Source organism: Anguilla anguilla, chromosome 6, assembly GCF_013347855.1.
Source record: "Anguilla anguilla isolate fAngAng1 chromosome 6, fAngAng1.pri, whole genome shotgun sequence".
Lineage (NCBI taxonomy): Eukaryota > Metazoa > Chordata > Actinopteri > Anguilliformes > Anguillidae > Anguilla > Anguilla anguilla.
The window spans coordinates 33,842,459-33,865,055 of NC_049206.1; the positions used below are offsets into that span (position 1 = coordinate 33,842,459).

The 22,597-nt window shown below is 41.3% G+C and overlaps 1 protein-coding gene across 5 annotated transcripts in view; it reads right to left on the reverse strand.

Annotated features, from left to right (window-relative positions):
• ints9 (integrator complex subunit 9) overlaps positions 1 to 22,597 on the reverse strand; it is an 86,819-nt gene that overhangs the window by 13,760 nt on the left and 50,462 nt on the right. For all 5 annotated transcript variants that reach the window (XM_035421475.1, XM_035421477.1, XM_035421478.1 and 2 more), the window contains 6 exons: positions 18,120 to 18,231; positions 12,882 to 13,062; positions 11,872 to 11,932; positions 10,698 to 10,869; positions 10,238 to 10,362; positions 4,784 to 4,951 (listed from right to left, as the gene is read on the reverse strand). In XM_035421475.1, the coding sequence (XP_035277366.1) occupies positions 4,784 to 4,951; positions 10,238 to 10,362; positions 10,698 to 10,869; positions 11,872 to 11,932; positions 12,882 to 13,062; positions 18,120 to 18,231 (819 nt within the window). The remainder of the gene's footprint in view (positions 1 to 4,783; positions 4,952 to 10,237; positions 10,363 to 10,697; positions 10,870 to 11,871; positions 11,933 to 12,881; positions 13,063 to 18,119; positions 18,232 to 22,597) is intronic.

Here is a 22,597-nt window from a genome sequence, read left to right on the forward strand (position 1 = left end):
CAGGTCGCTTTTCAGGGCACACGACTTCTGCAGCCTTCAGCATGCATGTTTTTACAAACTCCCCATCAGAAAATGGCTTGGATGCCTGCACCAGCTCGTTGGCAATAATGTAGCTGGCTCTTACAGCCCCATCAGCGATATCGCGGCTGCGCGTAAAAGTAGACTGCTGTTTCTTCAGACCAGCCACCAATTTGTTTATCTCGTCTTTCCTTATTTGTCCTTTCAAGTGGTCATACTTGTCTTTATGATGAGTCTCATAGTGGCGCCGAATATTAAACTCTTTGAACACTGCAACTTGCTGATTACATACCAAGCACACTGGTTTTGCATTCACTTCTGTGAATAAATAATTCTCAGTCCATTTTTCCTTGAAAACTCTGCACTCCGTGTCCACTTTTCTTTTTTTTGACAGTGCCATTTTGGGAAGGGTGTGTTGACCGATAACTTGTTTAGTAGTGGTGAATTGTGAAGCAAGATTGCCGGTTTATTTTTAGTACTAACTCGTGTCAATGCCGCATGCAGCTCTTTTACACATGTACTGCCCTCCCGCGGCCGGAGGGAGCATTTGGTTTGTATTTATTTTAAAAAATCATAACTTTTGATAGAAATGAGCTAGAGACTCGCTTCTTTTTTTGACATACTCAGAAATTTATGCCGGGCCGGATTAAATCATCCAACGGGCCGGGTCCGGCCCGCGGGCCGTATGTTTGACATGCCTGGCCTAGAGCTATGGCATTGATAAGCCAATTTAGATATTTTGATGTTAATGCCAACATCAGTTGTTCCATAAAACATTTGTTGAGTGGTTAATTTAAAAAAAGAAAACTAATTGGGTGTATTGCATCAGGCACTGTCAAGAACACAGAGGAACAGAAAAATAAAGAAATTAAAGCCGCAAGCGGCATTGGGAGGGGTCCAAGCATTGGCACCATCGCGCCCCCTATGGAGCGATTTCAAAATGGCTTTGTCCTCATGATCATATGCCTTCACCCAACATATCTACTGAATATCATGATGATTGTATAAAATATTGATGACTTATGGCCAATTTTGTGCTAAGAGACGCTGCCGGATGACTTAGTTGCGTCGCCATGGATGTGTCCTGGCCGCTTCCCGTTAAGGCCTTTACTATGTCGTCATGGTTTATTAACAACCTGGTTCATTAACAACCTTTAAGTTGAAGCCGCTTCAACATATTAATATGCATAGGCCTATAGTGTTACAACACTGAACAATAGAAAAATATGTTAAATATATTTCAAAAATTAAACAGTTGTAAACTAAATAATCTTTAAAACAGGTCTTTCACTTTTAAATAGATTTAAAAACAGCATATTTTAATAACAATACAGCATCTATCTATAATAAAATATTTCCAAATTGGAACACCTGTTGCTACTGAAGTGAACTGAGTCAAAGCTTGCCCTGTATCAAGGAGCTGAGTGCACAAGCGCAAGTCATCTCACTTGGCAACCTTAGTTGCTACTGCCATCTAGCGAAGATTCTGACAAATTACACTTTTCACCCTCTAAATCAGTAATGCGGGAGACAATTTTCCCTGGCTTTTACATTTGACTCAAAACTACCGAACGTCGGAATATTCTAATAGCGAACCGTTTCTTTTCTTTTTTTAAGTACCGAGAAAGTGCTGAAGTTTTGGAATACCGTGCAACACTACGTCAGACACATATTCCAATCCATTGCTCAGCTTAGCAGAGAATGCACATTTCAGAGCGCCACAGAGACATAATAACACATAAATACACATTTCAAATAATAAATACGACATTGAGAAAAAACTAAACAAAAGACGAGATATCAAGTCGCGACCTACGCGGAGAGCAGCCTACCGTTTTATTTATTTAGACATTGGCAGATGAGAAAATTTTCGGTTACGCTGAGCTATAAAACGCTATTCCAAAAGCAAAATCAGACATGTTATACATCGTTAGAAAGCTTATACTCTCACCTACGGAATAAATGAATTGTCAATCAAGCCAAATTGCACTAAGAAGGGCGACAACGCCGTAAGCAAAAGGTGTGGTATTATGCACAGCTATTATTGAAGATAGCCGACCCAGGCGTCACAGATGCGCGTATATTTCACAAACGGATTGTCCAAGACAATATATGACCACTCATTCGCAAAAGGGACATCTCTACGCGTAAAACCAATGGTAAGATTGTATATTTATTCAATGTTTAGTCCCAGATATTGACTGTAGAATGACATGGTATAATTTTGAAAAAAATTGTCTTGTTTATTTCGTTATTCAGTGAGCAGAGTTGTCTGCAATACTGCTGTATTGGCATATTTTAGGGCTAATGTCGGGTTTATCTTGTTGCTACGAAATATTACATAACATTACATTACAGGCATTTGGCAGACGCTCTTATCCAGAGCGATGTGCAACAAAGTGTATAATCATAATCAGGAACAAGTGTGTCGAAAACCCTAGAGAGATGTACCGTTCCAAGTGCAGGGAACAACCGCACAGTTCAACTTGGACCCTGTAGGTTAAACTGATTAACACTAACACAAACAAGAACAGCAACAACGCAGTCTATGCAAAAATACAAGCAATAGGTAAGACGAGTGCATTAACTAAGTCACCTACGAAACAGCTAACTAGTTACAACCCTAAGATTACAGTTAATTTAGAGATTAAATTGAGAATACGATTTCTCTCAGCATAATGACGGATTTAAAGATGAAACGAACTCACCCGATATTGTCTTCAAATGGATCCATGCCAAAGAAAAGTAATGATTCATCCTCTCAAAGCTTTACCGTACCGTATTATTTATTTAGACATTGGCAGAGTACAGCATAAATTGCGTCTTTTGTTTATATTCAATATTAGTAATTGCAGCGAGAAACTGCAGCTGTAGACACAAGATAGTCTGTTATGTTATGGTAGCAACGGAACGAAGCGGACTATATATGTATTACCGTCATTGTTTCATTATACCAGCGTGTTTTCGCGCGTTTGCACAGAAACTCAGAATCTATCAATAAAATGGTTTAGCTATTTCTCAGCATAATGACAGATTCAAATACTAAACGAACTCACCCGACACTGTCTTCAAATGGATCCAGGCTCAAGAAAAGTAATTATTCATCCTCTCAAAAAGCTTTTACTAACAAACTTTTGGTAGTCTAGCATGCACTCTGGGTGGCACTGTCTTCCATTGCTTCCCCGACTTTCAGACTCTCCCCTCACTGATAAAAACTAGACCCTACAGTGTCGGATTACTTGTGTCGCCATGGATGTCGCTTGCCGTAAAGAAGTTTACTAGATGTCGTAACACTTAGATTTGGAGCTCCAGCTCTTCCGCACCCCAACTAATAAAAACAATATGGCGGACATAGGTGGTGCCAATGGCAAAGTTGTAGAGCACGTTCAGATGCATAGGTCGATGAAGTTTTGTGTTGATCTAACTTATGGTGTGGGAGTTATGGCCTTTTACGCATGACCCTTTGTTATAGCGACACCATCTGGCCGACATAGGTGATTTTTAGTGCCTGAGTAATGGTAAATGGTAAATGGACTGCATTTATATAGCGCTTTTATCCAAAGCGCTTTACAATTGATGCCTCTCATTCGCCAGAGCAGTTGGGGGTTAGGTGTCTTGCTCAAGGACACTTCGACATGCCCAGGGCGGGGTTTGAACCGGCAACCTTCCGACTGCCAGACAATCGGTCTTACCTCCTGAGCTATGTCGCCCCCGTGGGGGGCCATAGGAACCCACCTGCCAAATTTGGTTACTCTAGGACTTATGGTTGCTGAGCCTCAGACACTTTTAGCGGAAAAAAATAAGAATAATAACAATAATCCTAACAAATACAATAGGGTTCCACCAGCTTCGCTGCTTGGACCCCTAATAATCCTAACAAAAACAATAGGGTTCCACCAGCTTCGCTGCTTGGACCCCTAATAATCCTAACAGATACAATAGGGTTCCACCAGCTTCGCTGCTTGGACCCCTAATAATCCTAACAGACACAATAGGGTTCCACCAGCTTCACTGCTTGGACCCCTAATTACCAATAAAAGATGGGGAGAACAAGTAATTAGGCTACCTTTCTGTCTAAACAATGTATACTTAGTTTTACTAACAAATGAGGTCAAACTTTCCTTACAGCAGATTTAATTCTTCTATCTTGGCTAACCTATCAGACAAGACACCACTTCCCGAAATCTCCTGTATCCCATCAAGACACAACCTGCTACGGAACAGTAAAGTGATGAGATGAACTGGAAAATAAAGATGAACTCTGCCCCCAGTCAAGTCAACCATGATGCAACCAACCAATTGCAATTGCAGTCAGGACAAGGTCTGTGAATTGCAAACAGTTTGCACTAGGGACGTGCAGACACAGTTTTGTTCAAATTAAAAACACTGAGTTTCTTTGTCTCTTGTTCGAAACGGGTTTTTCAAGCAAAGAGTTCAGTTTAGTTTTGAGTGCACTGGCTCTTTCACTGGTAATGTATCATCTCTCTCTGGGATGCCTCCACCTCTTACAACCCATTCTTTGGCATCAATGTCCCTGTCTCTATCTAAATCTCTCACGTTCTCAGCAACATCCCTCCCTCTCTCTGGTATACATCTAATCAGAGGGTCACCTACTGTAAAAAAATGACAAGAAATCTCAGCGAGTCAAAATTCTATTTTTTTTGTAAACAGTGTCCATCCAGGGCCAAGGAAATTTCCTGGTAGTTCTCTAATCTATGATGCATCACAGTTTGGTAGTACAAGACAGAAAAACTGTAGGCCTTACCTCGGGCAGCAGCTGAATGCGCTCATAGCGGCGGCGGAAGGGCAGTCCCAGGACAGCGCAGCGGCGGTAAGGCACAGGAGGCGGCTGCAGCTCCAGCATCAGGTCTGAGCGGTGACCCTGAGATAGGGGGGGCTGTGTGTACTGCTCTGGACACACCACATGCAGTGGCTGAAAAGAGAAGAGCAGGAGCCATTTGGTAGATAATGAAGAATTCACAGACAAAGCAACTGATAACGAGCCAAACCGGCACTGCATTGATTATAATATTATGAAAGAACATAAAAACAAAATTTCAACAACCTAATTAGGAGCCAGTTAAAAATAAATAAAGGTAAAGAATTGCTCTAAACACAAAAAACATCTAATTAAGAAACATGAATAGCTTGTTAAAATTCTGAGATTGCAATTGTCGTTGGAATGAAAATACACAGGAGGCCCAAGGACCGAATTTGAGCACCATTGGATTATATTGCACTTTATTGTTAGATTTCTCTGGAAATTGTCTTGCGTCACAACACAAGTATCGTTTTGCCTTCTGTGCAATATTTGGAACAATTCTTCTGCCCGTGGCAAAATTCCCAGAGTGCATTGCTTTGTGTACCAATAATTTGTAATCAGCTAGTTCAGATGTACTCATCAAGCCCTGGAAAGTCCAGTGGCTGTCTTGTCATGTTAAATTGGCAGGATTGCTTTGGGTGTAAAACCTTGAGGCGTTTGTGCACTGGTTGAAAAGTTTGTATGCAAAAAACTTCAGCGATGCCCCTAAACCAGTGCCAGCACAGCAGTATTTGGTGTGATGTCAATTTCCAGGACAGCTGGGGTTGAAACTGATGTACTGGGAAAAGCACAGTATAACAGCATTCCTACTATCCTACCTCATTATGCGTAGCTCAGGTGGGACTTTTTGACCCAGTATGTCAATCAGCCTACAAGAGGGAAATCGATTCTGGATCTGGTGCTATGTAATTTGGACAGAATTAGTAGCATAGAGGTAATTGATCATTCTGCAGTTAGATTTGATGTATTATGGAAAATTAACAAGGCCTCTTCTATGACCAGCATTTTCATTAAATGAAAAGTGGGACCGTTTCAAAACGGTTATTCTTGAGGCACAATATAAACTTATTCCAAAGGTAAGGAAAAGTAAGTTGAAGAAACGGCCTCCCCAGTGGATTAACAAAGCCATATGTGACGGGTGCTGGAGAAAAGGTCCGCAAGTCGCAAATCTTGAAATCACGCTAGGAGGCAAAAAAGGTTTTTTAAATTTTTTTTTACCGTTTTCCTTTTTTTCGTATTACGAAAGTTAGTGTTGAAGAAGTCACTCCATAGAATAAACAGCATTTTTAGGGTCACTAAATACTTATAATTTGTCAGCAAAGTCGGCTTGTTTTAGTGATTCTTACAGCCGGGTTTTGGAGGCGTGATGGGGGTGCAGTTTAATTAGCATGTTTGATTTCGTTGGCTATTGTCACCTTGTTTCGGTCAAGCCACCGCTCATAAATAAAGCCGTGTGGTAGTAGCCTATATGTTTGTTTACTGTGTGAGGTTGCTACAATGGCGGACACTCAATCAGTAGGTGAGAGTATAAGCTTTGTAACGATGTATAACATGTCTAATTTTGCTTTTGGAATAGCGTTTTATAGGTTAGCGTAACCGAACATTTTCTTACCATGGCATTCGCTCTATATATGGTAGCATTAAAAGACATTGCACCTAACGAAACGTTGTCGACGATTTTTCGTAATTCCTTGGAAAATACCATTATTATTGAGGACTTCTGGGCATAGCTAAGCCATATTTTTGCTGATAGACCTATCTGACATCGTTTTCTGGAGGAAAACAGAAGCGGATAGAACTGTCATTGATTTACTGTCTGTCTCCATCTACTGAACATAGATAAGATTTCATCACTGCTATGTAAGTATTACTGCTCAAAATATTTCGGTTATATACGTTATTTTAGAAATTGATTGTCTTTAAATAGGTTAGTGGTATTATGTAATGTGGATATTTCACACTGTAATGTAAGTGTTAGTTAGTAGTGTATTAGTTTTTGTGACGCATACAACAGTGATGAGGAGAGTGTTGAAACATTGCCAAAACGTGGTGGACGGCTGAAAATTTTCATATCGTCCCATTCCCATACAAGAAAACATAGGAGTGTACAGAGTATAGAAATAGGCTACATACAAGAGTTAATTATTACACATTTAGGTACTGTGCAGCATTGTGTGACTATATGTTTGCATTATGTTTAAATTATATCTGTATGTTTCATCTTAAACCTTCATAAGGGGCTCATATGCTTTACAATGGACAAAAAGCATTATATTCCTTTTTGGAGAGATTTTGGATTTGTTTCTGGACCCTTAGCTATTTTAGACCAGTGTTAATAATTTAGACATTGTGGGGAGATTTGGAGATGCTGGGTACACTGCTTAGTTTTTGCTTCATAGATCTTTAGTAGTTCTACATATCCACCCTTAGATTTTATGAACTTGTGGTCAAGAAGTTTTTGATCCAGGACATGTATACTTTAACCTGCAATCTCCCAGTATTTCATTGCGAACTAAAAAAGGAGCAAATTCATTTTAGATTTTTTGCCTTGACCATTGCATTTGTGGCACTTTATTTCTTACAAAATTATGAATATAAAGTAATCTAAGCTAGTATTATAAATGGTACAAATGTATTGCTTCATTTAAGACATTTTTCTAGTCTCTGTGGTGTTCACATTTGGAGTTATAAAGCTATAAATAGGGTAACCCCTAAATGGGCAAGGATTGACAGGTACTCTAGTGGTTGGGGTGGAGTTAACTAGCTATTGTTCCCACCCATTATCTCCCTGTGAGAAGTGTGAAAAGTTCAAGATCTTTCAAGGGGATTTTCTCTGCTACTTGATTTTAGGAGTACCAACATTCAAATAAGCATATCCTCTTCAACTATTTTCAGATTTCAATGTATGACACATCATTTGAAATCTTATAATCTGCACTTTCATAATTTGTAAAAAACTGAAAAATGACCTTGCCCTACTTGAGGACCAAAACACCAGCACCTGTCACATATGGGGCAGTTTGAGGGGGAAAAAAAACTGTATAAGATATATAAAAATAAGAGCACAGAGTAATACGGCTGAATATTGTAATATGCGTGCCAAGGTTAAAAAAGAACTGCAAGAAGCCAAAAGGCTCTTCGAAAGGCAAATTGTCCAAGACGCAGAAAGTAATCCTAAACGTTTCTTTCAATACTGTTGTAGGGAAAGGTCAAAGAGGATATCAGGTGCATCAGGAATTAAGAAGGAGCATTGCTTTCTAAGAATAAAGATATTACTGATGCCTTAAATAGTTATTTTGTTGAGAGTTTTACTAGAGAAAAAGTTACTAATAGACTGGGAGGCACAGAGGATAAAGAAGTACTGGATGAATCCTACTACTATAATTGGAGAGCGGTTTGTGTGTTTGTGTGTCCCACTATTCCTCCAATTCACATTCCTCCAATCCCTCCAAACTTGCCCCAAAAGGGGGCCGGTGTTTGCATATGCTGTTTTTCACAATTTCAATCCGGAACTACTGTCACCCGGAACTACCATACCAATGGTAACAGTTACACCACTGTAGGAGGGCTGGCCCCGCTTGGTACTTATTCCAAAGATTTTTATACAGTCTCTGCTTATTCACTGTTTTCGTACTTATTCACTGTTCTGTGTGTTTTCTGGTCTCTTAAACTGTGAGCTTGTATGGAGAGTGGTGCTTCGCTACAGAGTTGTTTGTTTCGGCACTGTTTTTGTGGTTTAATAAAGCGTTGATTCGTGAGTTCGACTTTCGTCTCCGACCCGTAAGTGGAACATTACACCACAGATGGTTCAGAACTGAAAACGCTGGAGAGGATCCATTCAAGACAGAGAGTTTTTTTTTTGAGGAACGTTTGCATCAGGGCTAAAAAGAAGCTCAAATCACTGTCGCAAAGTCGTGATGCCAAATGCAAGAGATTGGCACGAGCTAGCGAAGTCAGGTAAGAATTCTGAAGTATATTGCTGATTCACCGTTTGGCGTTAGCATGCTAATAAACTACCTAGCTAGCTTTCATTCTTCTTGCGGTCGGCGCAGTCTACACGGTGCTGATTCACCGTCTACCATTCGCATGCTAACAAAGAAGTGAGCTAACTAAGGTGACCAGATTTCTGAAATGAATACCGGGGACATTTCCAGTTTGGCGGTCAATATATCATTAAAATATCCAATGTTATTATCTATGAAATAAAAAAGGGGACAATTCCGGTTTCATGTGTTTTGACCATGGTAACTGTTGTATTGTAATAAACTATGGTGCAGGCCGACTGTTAAAACTGGGTACTAAGTAAGTAACTTTGTAAACCGTGTCAGAAAATCATAGTTTACAGTACCATGGTGAGTGAAGCTATGCTAAACTATGGAACACACAATAAAGAAAATGGTCAAACTACATTGCCTCAATGCAGTGTTTTTAATTATCTATATGTACAAGACAGACAAGCAACACTACCGAGTTTTCCACAGCAGTTTTCTCTAAAACTAGTGCGAGCAAGTAGTTAGTAGAAGAAGAAGAGTGATATGAAGCTGCTATAGCGAGCAGCCCCCTCTGTTGGCCAACACAAGCGCAATGGAGAGGCCTGGGGTACAGGGGCAAAAGTCTCAGGGCTCAGGGAGGCTCAAAGACAACGGTTGCAACGCCCAAAGGGCGCTTTGTTCTAGTTACTTAAACTAAAGACAAATAAGGCAGCAGGCCCTGATGGCATACACCCAAGAGTACTCAGTTAGGCTTGATCATCTTTAAACCACTGGCAGGCAATTTTAGACAGTCCTTAGAAACTGGAGAAATACTTGTGGACTGGAAGCAAGGCAATATCATACCAAAATACAAAAAAGAGAAGAGCAACCAAATTGATTCCTGGTATGAAAGATCAAAGCTATGAGGGAAGACTTAAGATGCTTAATCTCTTCAATCTTAGTAAAAGGAGACTCACGGGTGATTTTACTGAGACTTTTTCATAAAGGGTATCAATAAAGTGACTACAAGAGATACTTCAGGTTGAGTTCTGTTAGTAGAGCAATGTGTGGAATAGCCCGTCAGATCATGTAGTAGAGGCAGAAACAGGATTTTCAAGACTAGGCTTGATACAGTGTTAGATACTATCTAGTTTGTAATCAGAGCACCAATTTAGTCAGGAAAATGGCGAGCATTGCTGGGCTGAATGGCCTGTTCTCATCATTATGTTATGTTATATTTCAATCTGCAATATGTTCTGACAATGACAGATTCAGTGATGGTCGCTTTGAAAACTAGATTTTTAACAAAAAACTGCATAAAAAGTAAAAAAAAGTTAGCAAAAACATTTCTCATTTTATTACATACTCCCCCCTACTGCAAATGTTTTAAAATCTTGGATTTACAAAAGAAGTGGATGATGAGTACCTGAACTTCTTTAAGAAGTTTAGAGACCTGGTGGAAATTGAGCCGGGTGTCTATGGGGCAGTACACACACTTCATGGCCAAGGGCTGGTAGGCAGCCAGGGCATCCAGATAGGAGAAGTCCGGCTCTGAGGAGGAACCACACACAGGATCAGCTCCCCCACAAGGCCAGATTTGTGCCTCTATCTGATATCCCAAATATTCCACTCTGATATCCCTGATATCATTCTCTGATATCCCAACTTGGTGCCATTTCATGCTATATGGTTCACACACATGACAAGAGAAGTAAATGTACCAGCCACGGCTACTTGTTGGGGTCTGTTGTGTGAGACACTGAACAACTTCCATTAATTGTTCAGGGAAATAGACCCCAACACCTCCCATTCCTTGTTCAGATAAACAGACCCGAATAGCTCCTGTTTTTAAGTGCATCTCACCAGCAGCCGATTCACTATCTCACCGGTAAAGATGATGGTGTTGAGACTGGACTTGCCCCACAGCTCCATGAAGTGCACCACATCCCCAAACCGCAGGGAGGGGTGGCCAGTGAACACCACACAGGGCTGACGGAAGTCATTGCTGAAATCGCCATTGATACTGGGGTAGTGCTTCAATTTGTTGGTTTGGATCAGCTTAACAGAAAAGAGATGAAAAAGGGCATGAAAAAGAGCACCCCAGAACATTGATTGCAGCACAAGGCATGTGTTGGTTAATGACATGCCTTCAGCTGTGACTGGTCAATGAAGGAAATATGTTAAGTAGAAACACACTACATGGCCAAAAGTATGTGAACACCTGACATCCAACATTTCATTCAAAATTATAGGAATTAATTTGGAGCTGGTCCATCCTTTGCTGCTATAACAACCACCTCTCTTCTGTGAAGGCTTTATACTAGATGTTGGAGCACTACTGCAGAGATTTGCTTCCATTCAGCCAGAAGAGCATTAGTGAGGTCGGGCAGTTATTGGGCTATTAGACCTGGCTTGCAGTTGGCTTTCCAATTGATCCCAAATGTTTTGGATGGTGTTGACAGGGCACTGTCCAGGCCAGTCAAGTTCTCCCACACCGTTCTCAGGAAAACCATTTATATATGGACCGTGCTGTGTGCCCAGGGGCGTTGTCACACTGAAACAGGAAAGGGCATTCCCCAAACTGTTGGGGAAGCACAATCATCTAGAATGTGATAACATGTAGCGTTAAGATTTGCCTTCACGCATGTGGCCTAGCCCAAACCATGAAGAACAGCCCCAGACCAAGGGGGGTCCAGATATTCTGGTCATATATAAAGTGTATAAAGGTTTCCTATGGGAGGAATTTGTACTTAATTCACCGCAGACGGTAGACAAGGGTGGAGTTATAACAGAGGGCTGGAAAGTCTGGAAGCACTTTATGTATTCTCTGACACCTATAAATGCATCCATTTTGTTACTGGGTAAGGGAGGGATGGGGTTGAGCTGGAGAATGAGTCAAAGTGATTCATTTTCAAGAAATGTATCCAATAGTATTGTGCTTCACCACCTCTAACAGCTCTAGCAAAATTGAAAAAATTGAAAAAAAAAAAACAATGAATAAAAAAAAATCTATATAAACCATGACTGCCCTGAGATTGAGGAGACTCTTGGTATTCTCACCTCTGCGTGGGGAAAGGGTGGCTCAGGGAGGTAGACCTTGGACTGCTTATTCTGGCAAAGCCTAGAAAGGATGGGGGAAAGAAAGAGCTCACATCTCTAAAGACTAGGGAGCAATTCAGTGCTCTCTCTGAAGGAGAGGAAACACTAAAAGGACCCTTTCAAACAGCTGCACAAATTGAGGTGTACTGGGGTGCACTCTGGTATAAGAGGTATCACACTGTTGTTCCATCACAACTCCGCTTGCTAAACCCAAATATACTAACCACAAAGAAAACATATCTGTTACTGACGACTATAATAATATACCTAGTTACCCTTCATAAACCCTTTAATTGGTAGAATAGCTAGATAGTCTATATCTTCTGTGGGTCAAGTATTCTTTTTGGCCACTTAATAAAATATCTGTCTCTCAGTCCAAATAAACACTGCACAAACAAATTAATCACGCTATGTTTTCTCATATAGACATTTTTGCTGAATTTCTATAATGCAACAATAATATATGAAGCTCAAGATGATCACCAACACTTAAAGTTCAGTCTAATATCAAATGCATTGTCATTCTTCCATTTAAGTGTGAAAAGAGCATTTTAAGGCAGAATTAACCTATCTGTGCTTTCACATCATGCCCCAGACAGAACTCATCAGTAAGCCCTCAGCTGTCACTTTTGTAAACACTAATTTCACATGTAACAAACAAATGCGGTCTGGGGTAATTCTACCTTCAAAGTGAATCCCAAATATGTTTTTACTTTTTTGGTTCCATTTCAGTTTTTAGTGCTAGTGACTTGAAAAGTCACAGGCAGCTACCTGTCATTGAGACAAAGTCATAATTTTATGTAGTTTCATCCACGTATGCCATTATGCATGTGAAAAGAAAGTGAGCCAAGCTGACCCAAATAGAGTTGAGTGACTTGAGCCTAGACTGGCCTATGAATATAAAATATAGACAAAACCCTTTCTGTTTGGAAAATTGCGATATACAAGTCTAAAATAATGAAAAGACTCACCACTCTGCAAAGATCTGTGAGAACTCCAGGGAGCTGTTGGCAACAGGCGAGATGAAGTAGAAGGGTGTTGTGCCCAGGTTGGCAGAGTCAATGAATTGGTGCAAACACTCCAGCAGGTCATAGATCACCCCTGAGGAATAGCAGGGCACCAGCACATTGCCCCCAGCACGGATCGTCATGGCTGCAAAGTACAGGGAAACAAATGAGTTGAACAAAAAGCACTTCATCATTGAGTAGACCTTAAAACCTCACTGAAAAAAAATGATGTTGTTGTTTCTGGAGAAATATAATACCAGCTATAATAAATGACTTCAGAACAGGAAGGGGTGCAATATATACAGGGCACCTTCACACTGGTCCAGTTGAACTAGGGCCGGGCAGTCTACCAAATATTATTGTAATATCCAATGTCATTTTGTATGAGATGCAAAATAAAGCTACATCGATAAGATTGCCATGTGCCTATACTGCACGTTTTTTATGTAGCTAAATCAGTTTCTTGAAGACCCAGCCAGTCGACTGCGGAACCATGCAGGACACAGTAGACACAGGTTCGGCAGACATGGACGGGAGCAATGACCAAGACTTCTGGAATTCCACCAGAAGCGGAGCGTACTAGTAGCGGTACCAATGCATGCCGGTCACAGCTTGTCAGTTAACAAAAATTCTTGATTTCTGTTGGCTGCTCAGAAACTGCCTTTAAAAACATGCTTAACTTTGCGCAAAGCCCCTAGTGGTAGGCAGCCCGGCATGCCGAGATTGCTGAACTCAGACATTCAGTACTATTGCAACCAAAGTATGAGATAAAAACAGAAATGCTTTGTTTTAATCTCATTAGTGGACGATACAGGACAACTATGCCGAAAACGGAGTTTCGCAGCGCCACCATTGTCGCTCTGGTCGTTCATTTAACAAGTACCCCCTCCCTGCAGTCTCATCTGCAAAGACACCCCCCACCCATGAACGATATTGTCTATCTAGCCATTCAAAAAAATATTCTTTCACCACTAAAAAATCGTATTTCGTCATAGCAACGAGGTAAACCTGACAATAGCCATAAGATATGCCAATACAGCAGAGAAAACGCTGTTCACTGAATAACAAAATAAACAAGACAAAGTTTTCAAAAATTATAACCTGTCATTCTACAGTCAATACCTGGGACTAAATATTGAAAAATATACAACCTTACCATTGGCTTTACGTGTAGAAATGTTCCTTTTGAGACTGAGTGGTCATATATTGTCTTGGACAATCCATTTGTGAAATATACTCGCATTTGTGATGCCTAGGTACCTTTCAAAATAGCTGTGCGTAATACTACAAGTGTTGTTTACGGCGTTGACACCCTTTTTACTACAGTCTGGCTTGATTGACAATTCATTTATTCAGTAGGTGAGAGTATAAGCTTTCTAACGATGTACATGTCTAATTTTGCTTTTGGAATAGCGTTTTATATCTCAGCGTAACCAAAAATTTTCTCATCATTGCATTCACTTACGCATTCACTCTGTGGAAGCACTAAAAGACACTGCACCTGACAAAACTGTGTGAACGATATTTCGTAATTTATTGGAAAATACTATTATTGAGGACTTCTGAGCATAGGTAAACCATATGTTTGCTGATAGACCTAGCTGACATCGTTTTCTGAGCAAAACAGAAGCAGATAGAACAGTATCATTGATTTACTCTCTTTGTCTCTATCTACTGAACACAGATAAGATTTCATCATTGCTATTTAAGTATTACTGCTCAAAATATTCGGGTTATACACATTTTTTTTTAAATTGAGTGTCTTTAAATAGGTTAGTGGTATTATATAATGTGGATACTTCACACTGTAATGTAAGCATTAGTTGGTAGTTTTTGTGATGCATGCAACAGTGATGATGTGAGTTAGAACATTGCCAAAACATGGCGGACGGTTGAAAATGGTTTTCATGTCGTCCCATCCCCATACAAGAAAACATACGAGAGTACACAGTATAGAAATACATACAAGAGTTAATTATTACACATTTAGGTACTGTACCGCATTGTGTGAAAATATTTTTGCATTATTTTTTAATCTGATAGCAATGTTTCATCTTAAACCTTCAAAATGGGCTCATTTATATGCATTATAATGGACAAAAAGCATTTTATTGATTTTTGGAGAGATTTTGGATATGTTTCTGGACCCCTAGATATTTTAGACCACTGTACTGACGGAAAGCTTGTAATTCCCACTTGAAAACGATGCAACAGTGAGATTCTAGACACGCTGGGTACATGCTTAGTTTTTGCTTCATAAATATATAGTAGTTCTACATATCCAGCTTTGACTTTATGAACTTGTGGTCAATAAGTTTTTGATCCAGCACATGTATAGTTTATAATCTCACAGTATTTCTTTGCAAACTAAAAAAGTGCAAATTAATTTTAGATTTTTTGTCAAGACAATTGCATTTGGTGCACTTTATTTCTTTCAAAATTATGAATATAAACTAGTACTTTCTATTGTACAAATGTCTTGCTTCATTTAAGCCATTTTTCAAGTCTCTGTGGTGTTCACATCTGGAGTTATAAAGCTTTAAATAGGGTACCCCCTAAATGGGCAAGGATTGGCTAGATTTGGCATGTGCGCTAAGGGGTTAACATACAGAGATGCGCGAAATGCTTTGTTTTCTCATCCTCCCACATCTCACTCCCAGCAGAGACAAAAAAATACTGTTAAACCAATTCAAACCAGAAGGAAAGATGCCTGTACATATCATCATTTTTTCATGTCATTGAGTGTCCCATACAATGCACTAAAGGTATGTGGTCCTATGTTTACTGTAACAAGCTAAAGGCAAGTGATAATGAGTGCATCCAGTACTCTATTGATCATGTGTACATCTAGGATGCTAGGGTCAAACTTCACTGATATTGAAATATTGAATATTTGAATATATTGAATACAGCAGAAATATTGCTTCAAAACAATCCTTCAATCTTTCAACTATCAAAAATGAATGACATTAATGCAACAGTATGATTCCTAGTCCCAAACTAATACAATCTGGGTTTCGTTGATACATGTCAGAAATATTTTATGGACATAGCTAGCTATCCAATTAACTAACTAATTAGCTTGCTTGGTAGCCAACAACCAGACTTTTGATAGTTTGAAGACCTTAATGTTACTTTAATGTTACCACGTCTGTATGCAGGCTGTCTTCTGGGAGGATCAGGAATAAATCAGTATAGTGTATGTCAAAGGCCATTGAGATTAAAAAATATGGATCATGTGTGTCCCATAAACAGCACTGAAGTGATCATGTGTGTGTTCCATAACCAGTACAAAAGTGATCATGTGTATGTCCCACACCCAGCAGTAAAGTAATAATATGTGTATCCCACACCCAGCACTAAAGCATGTGTGTGTTCCATAGCCAGCACTAAAGTGATCTTGTGTGTGTGTCATACCCAGCAATAGTGACCATGTGTATGTCCCATATCCAACACTAATGACCATGTGTGTGTTACATACCCAGCACTAAAGTGATCATGTGTATGTCCCTTACCCAGCATTAAAACATGTGTGTTCCATACCCAGCACTAAAGTGATCATGTGTGTGTCCCCTACCCAGCACTAAAGTGATCATGTGTGTGTCCCATGCCCAGCACTAAAGTGATCATGTGTGTGTCCCCTACCCAGCACTAAAGTGATCATGTGTGTGTTCCATACCCAGCACTAAAGCATGTGTCCCATACCCAGCACTAAAGTGATCATGTGTGTCTCCTACCCAGCACTAAAGTGATCATGTGTGTGTTACATACCCAGCACTAAAGTGATCATGTGTGTCCCCTACCCAGCACTAAAGTGATCATGTGTGTGTTACATACCCAGCACTAAAGCATGTGTATGTCCTATACCCAGCACTAAAGCATGTGTCCCATACCCAGCACTAAAGTGATCATGTGTGTCTCCTACCCAGCACCAAAGTGATCATGTGTGTGTTACATACCCAGCACTAAAGCATGTGTATGTCCTATACCCAGCACTAAAGCATGTGTCCCATACCCAGCACTAAAGTGATCATGTGTGTCTCCTACCCAGCACTAAAGTGATCATGTGTGTGTCCCATACCCAGCACTAAAGTGATCATGTGTGTGTCCCATACCCAGCACTAAAGTGATCATGTGTGTGTCCCATACCCAGCACCAAAGTGATCATGTGTGTGTTACATACCCAGCACTATAGCATGTGTATGTCCTATACCCAGCACTAAAGCATGTGTCCCATACCCAGCACTAAAGTGATCATGTGTATGTCCCTTACCCAGCATTAAAACATGTGTGTTCCATACCCAGCACTAAAGTGATCATGTGTGTGTCCCCTACCCAGCACTAAAGTGATCATGTGTGTGTCCCATGCCCAGCACTAAAGTGATCATGTGTGTGTCCCCTACCCAGCACTAAAGTGATCATGTGTGTGTTCCATACCCAGCACTAAAGTGATCATGTGTGTCCCCTACCCAGCACTAAAGTGATCATGTGTGTGTTCCATACCCAGCACTAAAGCATGTGTCCCATACCCAGCACTAAAGTGATCATGTGTGTCTCCTACCCAGCACTAAAGTGATCATGTGTGTGTTACATACCCAGCACTAAAGTGATCATGTGTGTCCCCTACCCAGCACTAAAGTGATCATGTGTGTGTTACATACCCAGCACTAAAGGATGTGTATGTCCTATACCCAGCACTAAAGCATGTGTCCCATACCCAGCACTAAAGTGATCATGTGTGTCTCCTACCCAGCACTAAAGTGATCATGTGTGTGTCCCATACCCAGCACTAAAGTGATCATGTGTGTGTCCCATACCCAGCACCAAAGTGATCATGTGTGTGTTACATACCCAGCACTAAAGCATGTGTATGTCCTATACCCAGCACTAAAGCATGTGTCCCATACCCAGCACTAAAGTGATCATGTGTGTCTCCTACCCAGCACTAAAGTGATCATGTGTGTGTTCCATACCCAGCACTAAAGCATGTGTATGTCCCATACCCAGCACTAAAGTGATCATGTGTGTGTCCCATACCCAGCACTAAAGTGATCATGTGTGTGTCCCATACCCAGCACCAAAGTGATCATGTGTGTGTGTCCCATACCCAGCACTAAACCATGTTTGTCCCATACCCAGCACTAAAGTGATAATGGGTATGCCCCATACCCAGTATGAAAAGTGACCATCTGTGTGTCATACCCAGGTTACTGCAGAACTCTCCCAGCATGCCGTCTGGGTTGGCAGTGGGAATCTGTGTCAGGCCCGTCAGGATGAGGACGTCACTGTTCTTCAACGAGCTCTGGTCCATGGGCTATGAGGCAAATTATATAAACCATGAAAAGTATTCTGGGAAATGCATTAATTTCATCCAAAACAAACCGTGATGGGAGTTCAAATTACGGCTGGGTGAGTTGACGATAGTATCAAATAGACAATGACTGACTGCCATCACAAGGGGAGCTGGATATTGTTAATTACTGACACTCTACTTCATCAACTTTGCTTCCACCCGGCAGACCTGCACCTTGAAAGACCAGTCCTGCATAGCAGAACACACAGTGGAGAGCCAAAAATGCATTCCTTTGCAATAACCTGTCCAAGCTGAACAAACCTGGGCTGTAATAGGTAAGTTAGGCATGGCAAAAAATCTCTCGCACACTCATCCCTTGTTATTTTGGTGTCTTGGGACGAAACACTGCCTATTCCTGAAGTTTTAAAAAAAAATTTTTATCTAATCTCTTCACAAATGTGACAAATGCGACAAATTAGGTTAAGGACATCCATAACATTTGGCAGCGCTGCCGATAAAGCCTCCAACACTGTGCAAGAAAGGACAATAGGGGTTAAACGTTTCAGAAAAAAACATTACAATGGTAAACCATTTATTGCAATACAATTAGCCTGCTGATAATAATGCATCATAGACTTTGTGACTATGGCATGACACAAGAAGAATATTAGGAGGTTCAGGCATAATATATGCATAACATGGATCCACCAATTGAAAATAGTATAACAACAATAAAGAGGTCATGTCAATCCCTACACCATTAAGTGGTACCAGTCATTTCTTACTAACCGCACTCAGCAGGTCAGAGTAAATAGGACTTTGTCAGAGCCAATGACCATCAGCACTGGTGCCCCCCAGGGGTGTGTCAGTTCACCAGCCATATTCACCCTATACACAAATGAATGCACCAGCACAGACAATAATTACATTACTAGACAATTCCTGCAGAAATTGTGAAGTGTGGTCGCCGCCAATGCAAAGTCGACTTTTTGCTGAACAGAGTGAACAGTGGTAGGTAGTTGCTATGTTGGTCTGGTGGTGACTATGGTGTTTTAGATGGTGTCTAGGGTGTTGCTAGGTGGTTGCTATGGAGTTTGAGGTGGTTGCTAGGGTGTTACTAGGTGGTTCTATGGAATTCTAGGAGGTTGCTATGGAATTCTAGGCAGTTGCTAGGATGTTGCTAGGTGGTTGCTATGGAGTTATAGGCGGTTGCTAGGGTGTTGCTAGGCAGTTGTTATGGTGTTCCAGGTGGTTGCTAGGGTGTTGCTAGGTGGTTGCTAGGATGTTGCTAGGTGGTTGCAATGGAGTTATAGGCCGTTGCTAGGGTGTTGCTAGATGGTTGCTAGGGTATTCTAGGTGGTTGCTAGGAGTTTGCTATGGAGTTATAGGCGGTTGCTAGGGTGTTGCTAGGCAGTTGTTATGGTGTTCCAGGTGGTTGCTAGGGTATTCTAGGTGGATGCTATGAAGTTCTAGGTGGTTGCTATGGTGTTGCTAGGGGGTTGCTATGGAGTTATAGCCGGTTGCTAGGGTGTTGCTAGGATGTTGCTAGGTGGTTGCTATGGAGTTATAGGCGGTTGCTAGGGTGTTGCTAGGCAGTTGTTATGGTGTTCTAGGTGGTTGCTAGGATGTTGCTATGGAGTTCTAGGCAGTTGCTATGGTGTTACAGGTGGTTGCTAGTGTGTTGTTAGGTGGTTGCTATGGAGTTCTAGGCGGTTGCTAGGGTGTTCCAGGTGGTTGCTAGGGTGTTGCAAGATGGTTGCTATGCAGTTCTAGGTGTTTGCTAGGGTGTTGCTAGGTGGTTGCTATGGAGTTCTAGGCAGTTGCTATGGTGTTACAGGTGGTTGCTAGTGTGTTGTTAGGTGGTTGCTATGGAGTTCTAGGTGGTTGCTAGGGTGTTGCTAGGTGGTTCTATGGAATTCTAGGAGGTTGCTATGGAATTCTAGGCAGTTGCTAGGATGTTGCTAGGTGGTTGCTATGGAGTTATAGGCGGTTGCTAGGGTGTTGCTAGGCAGTTATGGTGTTCCAGGTGGTTGCTAGGGTGTTGCTAGGTGGTTGCTAGGGTGTTGCTAGGTGGTTGCTAGGGTATTCTAGGTGGTTGCTAGGAGTTTGCTATGGAGTTATAGGCGGTTACTAAGGTGTTGCTAGGCAGTTGTTATGGTGTTCCAGGTGGTTGCTAGGGTATTCTAGGTGGTTGCTAGGGTGTTGCTAGGTGGATGCTATGAAGTTCTGGGTGGTTGCTATGGTGTTGCTAGGGGGTTGCTATGGAGTTATAGCCGGTTGCTAGGGTGTTGCTAGGGTATTCTAGGTGGTTGCTAGGATGTTGCTAGGTGGTTGCTATGGAGTTATAGGCGGTTGCTAGGGTGTTGCTAGGCAGTTGTTATGGTGTTCCATGTGGTTGCTAGGTGGTTGCTAGGATGTTGCTAGGTGGTTGCAATGGAGTTATAGCTGGTTGCTAGGGTGTTGCTAGGTATTTGCTATGGTGTTCCAGGTGGTTGCTAGGGTGTTGCAAGATGGTTGCTATGCAGTTCTAGGTGTTTGCTAGGGTGTTGCTAGGTGGTTGCTATGGAGTTCTAGGCAGTTGCTATGGTGTTACAGGTGGTTGCTAGTGTGTTGTTAGGTGGTTGCTATGGAGTTCTAGGCGGTTGCTAGGGTGTTCTAGGTGGTTGCTAGGGTGTTGCTAGGTCTTTGCTATGGAGTTATACGCGGTTGCTAGGATGTTGCTAGGGGGTTGCTATGGAGTTCTAGGCGGTTGCTAGGTCTTTACTGAGTCCAATGACGCGACACATAGTTCTCTATGACAAACGGTTCAAAAGTTATGAAATATCAAACATCGGCCAATCAGGAAGGGGGGCAAGGCTGATCTCCACCAATGGACAAAGGACTCTCTACCATGTCCAATGAGGCATTGCACAATTTGTGGGCAATTTTCCCCATAGAGATGAATGGCAGAATGTTCAAATCTAGAGAGAGACCAGAGTACTGCTGCTAGAAGACAGAGCTTTGTGACATCACAGGGGTGAGGAGACAGAGCACTGTGACATCACAAGGCTGAACATTCCGCCATTCATTCTCTATGGACAACTATTCTCTAGGACAACTACTCCAAATACGGAGTTGCGCAGCGCCACCATTGTCGTGCATTTACCAAGCACCCCCTCCTTGCAATCTCCTCTGTAATTACACCCCCCACGCATGACACACTGGACAATAGTGTCGATCTGGGCATACATGAAAACATTCTTTTACCACTAAAAATTTGTATTCCGTAATAGCAAATGGATAAAGCCAACAATAGCCGAAGGTATGCCAGCACAGCTGTGAAAAATGCTGCTCACTGAACACTGAAATAAAGATTAATTTTCAAAAAAATATATGTCATTCTGCTCTCAATATCTGCGACTAAATATGGAATAAATATACAACCTTATCATTGCTTTTACGCATAGAGATGTCATTTTCCATACATTGTCTTGGACAATTCGTCTGTAAAATATATGCTCATTTGTGACACCTGGGTACCTTCCAAAATAGCTGTGCATAATAAGGTTGGGTCGGTTTCCGGTTTTGCTGGTCTGGTCCGGTGTACGAACTTAAACCGGTTTGATTTTATGCGAACCGACTGAACCGGCATTTGTCATTATGTGACGTAGCCTACTGGCAAATTAAAAAGTAGCCTACATCAGCAACCTGTGCCGACGACGCTAAATCAAACTTGTATTGCATTAGTAATAAACAATATGACAATGTGATTAACACAATATTATGTTTGTTTATAAACGGAGCCACTAGTGTCTGAGTGCAGAAAAAAAAGATTGACAGGCCGTGCGCAATTTAGTGCCGAGGCCGGCTACAAGGAGATCCAATTTCATTATACAACGGCTTGGCTGAATACTCGATTCTGATTGGTCCAAGGGTGGGCATTATTTCTCAGTAAAGGGACACCTTGGCCTTTTAACAGTTCTAAAATCAATGTGCTACAAAATCCAGCATTCTAAAGCAGTTTAAACAGCAACTTTCGCTTTTGAATTGTTGTTACATCCCCTCCCATTTTCAATGTCCAATTTCACAATTGATGGCAACGTTGAATCACATTTCAAGTTACTGTTGCTAGCTGTACAAATCGGAATCGTGCCTTATTTGGACAGTAGAATAGGCGTTACGCATTTTCAGACCTATGTTTGTGAACGATTGCGTTTATAAGTAATGGCTGTTTTGAATACAATTCAGTAGTTAGCATGCCGTGAGACCATTCTGACCTAAAACCAAGAATTTTAATATTGGCTAGGTGACAAGAGACGGCGAACCTATCATGAAGCTAGCTGGCATCCAAAACCCGTTTCAGAGGGTCTTAGAAAGACGTTATGTATACACTGTGCGACCACACCAT